The sequence below is a fragment of the Galeopterus variegatus genome, unplaced genomic scaffold (genome assembly GCF_000696425.1).
Source record: "Galeopterus variegatus unplaced genomic scaffold, G_variegatus-3.0.2 Scaffold10131, whole genome shotgun sequence".
Classification (NCBI taxonomy): Eukaryota; Metazoa; Chordata; class Mammalia; order Dermoptera; family Cynocephalidae; genus Galeopterus; species Galeopterus variegatus.
Window position 1 is genome coordinate 34,643 of NW_007736242.1, and position 4,222 is coordinate 38,864.

General features: G+C 45.2%; 1 protein-coding gene across 1 annotated transcript in view; it reads right to left on the minus strand.

Annotated features, from left to right (window-relative positions):
- The window catches only part of LOC103609815 (protein TSSC1-like), a gene marked incomplete at its 3' end in the record, with an annotated part of 31,412 nt that extends 29,340 nt beyond the window's left edge, over nucleotides 1–2,072 (minus strand). Inside the window, exon 1 of the mRNA XM_008594096.1 lies at nucleotides 1,878–2,072. Coding sequence (XP_008592318.1) covers nucleotides 1,878–1,919 — 42 coding nt within the window. The remainder of the gene's footprint in view (nucleotides 1–1,877) is intronic.
- Between the last annotated feature and the right edge of the window lie 2,150 nt (nucleotides 2,073–4,222).

Genomic DNA, 4,222 nt, shown 5'->3' on the forward strand with positions numbered 1-4,222 from the left:
GAAGAGACTGCCTCTTTAGCAAATGGTGCTGGGATAACTGGATATCAATATGCAGGAGAATAAAACTACACCCACACTATTCACCATACACTAAAGTCAACTCAAAATGGATTAAAGAATTAAATATACACCCTGGAACANCACAGTATTTACAAAACTGTTGATGGGAAACTGTAAAAAAAGCAAAAAATTCCCATGTAATGACATATGGCCCATAGATTATATCCAAGAGATAAAAGCATGTAGGTAAAGATGACAAGAAACAGTTTTTAAAGAGCTGAAAGTCATTGTCTCAGGGAATCAGCTATGATGGAAAGAGTGTTTAGGAGCTTGCAGCTTTTAATCAGATTTTCAGCAATAAGACTTCTTAAACGACTTTTAAAAATTACCTGCACGTTTTAAAATTTTTTAATTTACAAAAATAAAAAGAACTAAAATCCTGAAGACAAGTAATGCCCCTTCCCATAACCTAAAAGATGTCATTAATATAACATCCAAATGTTCCATAAGCACTAATCTATTCAGCATCTTCCTATCTTAATGACCCCTCTGTGTTGGTCTTCTGTCTTTTATATGCAATCACAGTACTTCACTTTACATCCCAAGCCTCATTACCTTCAGTCAGTGGCCCATAATCGGATGTAAACTGTTTGATGTAATGTAAACTGTTCTCCACACAATTTGAACATCACTGACGATCAAAACACCACTAACGTTTTCAGTTCACGTGTACTGCAATGATGGTTCTTCAAATTCAAGGTAGTCATGGCCAATAAAACTACCTAATAAGTGCAAAAATTGGATACTTCTTTTCAGTAAAGAACAAATTCCAATAAAATATTTGACTACCTAGGAGGATCAATTTTATCATTTTTTCAAATCCCGAGAAATAACATTTTACTTAATCTTAAAGATCCAGTACTGAAGATCAAAATCTTTGGGTTATTTGGGAGATTTTTGGGGGAGATCAAGAAGTTATTAAGTAGCACTGGCGGAAGATGCACGCTCTAGAGAGTACATTACAGAACCTTGTAGCAACGGGTTCTCAAGAGCTACCTGAATAGGTGGAAACCAGTACAGGACCCTAACAGGCCCTACACAATCCCCACCTACCTACCCTCCCATCTCATCTCCCATTCCAGTTCCCCCGCTCGTGCACTCTGTCCCCAGTAGCTTTCTTGCTGTCCTACACCCATGGGCATTCTCACTTCGTTGCTTATGCTATGGCAGCTCATTATGTTCATAATCATATGTTGGGCACCTACTATGTGACAGTCATGGTGAACAAGCACTGGAAAATACAGGATGAAAAAGAAATAGGACATTAGTGGAAAAACAGGTGATATCTGAATAAAGTCTGTGGTTCAGTTAATAGCATTGCACCAAAGTTCATCTTTAAGTTTGATAAGTGCACCATGGTTATGTGAGATGTCAGCATTGGGGGAAGCTGGGTGAAGAGTACACAAGAACTTTCTGTGTGCTTCTACAACTCTTCTTAATATTTAGAGTTGTTTTACACAAACAATTTTTTTTAAGCCAGATGCAGTTTCTGCTTTCAGGAACTCAGATTCTAGAGGAAAAGGTGGGGACGTGTAAACAAATGAGTCACAAAGAGCGGTTCTTCCAGGCCAGGAGCCATGTTCAGGATAGGATGAGAGGTGGAAGGACCCAGCCTCAGGGACCTGGGTTCTGCTGAGCCTACGACCGTTTGGCCTCCTGAAGCCTTCGCTTCCTCCCCTGCTAAATGGGCACTAGGAGACGGACACGGCTGGCGGGGATGAAGGCGTGAGAGGGACCCGCAAGCGAAGTCCCCGGAGGACCGCGCCTGCCGCCAGCAGCCAGGCCGAGCAGCGCCTGCCGCCCTCCGCGTGACGCACCTGGAACTCCAGCCCGTAGATCACCGGCGCATCGTCCTCCATGCTGCGGAAAGGAGGCCCGAGCCCGGCCGTTCACACGCTAAGGCCCTCTCGCTACAGCCCGCCCGTCCCCACCTCCGAAGGTGGATTCCCAGCGCCCATTCATTCCCTCTCCGCAGCAAACGCTTCCGAACTGGAACTCTTTCTGATCCATACCAGCTCCCGTAGGGTCCACTTCCTATTTTTCTCAATGCGTCATCAATTCGTTCCCTGACCGCGGCCAATGGCAGCGGCGCCGGCCTCTCGCGCATGCCCATTTGGGCTCTCATCCGGGCTCTCAGCCGCGCGGGCTGCAGGAGAGAAGGAAATGGAGTGGTGGGCGGGGCGGGGAGATTGCGGAGGCGGCCCCTCGGGCGCAGGGCTGTGGGTTGTGAGCGATGCTCCGCCCCAGCTCCCAGTTGAAGGCCTTTCAATGTCTCTTCTTGCGTTTTCCCTACGCCATTAGCTCAGAGAGAGGCGCTGGAGCTGGGACGCTGCCCTTGGTGGTCAGTACTGTTACTGCCACGTGCATTCGCGAGCGCTGGTCCGACGCCTTACACGCACTACCCTTAAGATCTTCGCGGGACTCATGAACAAGCTACATCCACGTTACAGATTAGCGCTGCAAAATTGAGTAACACAATCGCGGTCGCGCAGGTAGTCGTTTGGGGAGCTAGGATGCGCATCTGAGCTGTCAGACTCCCCTAGGCTTGCCTAGCATTACTAAAGTCAGGGGCCACGCCTAGTGCATCTCCTTAGGCGCCCAGCACGTTGTGTGGGAAAGCGTGACACCACCCGGGATGGATAATACACTAAAGTCCGCACCGCACCACCGGCAGTCTTGGACCAGCCTTTGTCTCAATGCAATGAAGGGTCCAGGTGGAGAGGTCGCACCTCTTATGCAGCCTGCCTTGGCGTTGTCTTCTCTTGGAAGACAGGAATGATGTTGCATAAAATCCAAAACATATACTAACTAAGCCCCATCACTAGTCTGGTTCCACTCGGGTTTCCAGGCCTTATCCTCCGTTTTTGTAATTTTTTCACTTTTGCCTCTACCTTTAATTGATCTTCATAACAGAAATGGTTGGAGCTGGTTTTATTCAGGCAAAGAGTTTGTTAAAGATTATCTGAGGCCATTGTTTTGCATTATTCCTGCACTAGGTCCCAACAGACCAGACTAAAAACCAAAAGGGAGTTAACCCCTGCTAAGTTCTGTGCCACTTAAGTTGTGGTCTGACCGTCCCAGAAATCAGGAGAAAGAAATAGCCAATAACCCAAACAGGCCAGTTTAGAATTCAATAGTTAACGATAAGGAAGTTCCTTCTGCTTTAATCCTTACACAAAAGAGATAGGCTGAAGTACTCTGACATTAACTAACCAGTTATTTTTCTATTGTTCTGTCTCCCTGACCACATCTTACAAAGGAAGTGTATTAGTCCAATTCTGTTGCTTATAACAAAATACACAGAACTGAATAATTTATAAGAAAACTGAATTTATTGCTTACAGTTTCTGAGACTGGGAAGTCCAAAGTCCAGGGAATACATCTGGTGAGAGGATTCTTGGTGGCAGCAGTGACGGCAGAGTACACATTGTGAAAAATGGTGGAGCAGGGAGACAGATAGGTCCTTATGCACTATCCTTTTAAAGCCTCACTGTCATGCCCATGACCACCATTTTTAATCAGTTCACTATGGCATGGTCCTAGAATCTAATCACTCTTCAAGGCCCTAACTTTCAATTATTATAATAGGACTTCCCACCCTCTACAGTTACAGTGATGATTAAGGCTCAGTGAGGTTGGGGGAGGCCTCCAGTCTACAGCAGAAAGAAACTTGAAATGACCAATTCGCTTTCTGTTCTTTCTTCCTGCTTTCTTCAGCCTTCTCTGTCTATAAAGCCTTTGTTATTTGTAATAAACTCCAGAGTACTTCTCTGTCCAGGGTCCATCCTCACATTTGACTCCCAGTAAATTTTACAAAATTGTTTCTGCTTCGACAGCCTTAATTTTGGTCAAGTTAAAACTCGATGAAAATTTGTTGAGTGAATGAGGAGACCTTAGCGATTACATTAGAAACCAAGTAAGCAGAGGCCCAGAGGAGAATCCTATTCAACGGCTCCGTTTACCAAGATTAAGTTGCAGAGCTAACAGAACGCAGGGTTTTCATACTTCTGGGTTAAATCCACCCATCTATCATTGATTATTAGTTGTACCATCCTGTTGTCAGTTATTATTACACAAGTAGTACAGATGCATGGTTGGAAACAGTGAAAGAACGACAGGACCCGAGCTGACAGTTCACCAGAGAAGTTCTGCTTTATTTGAG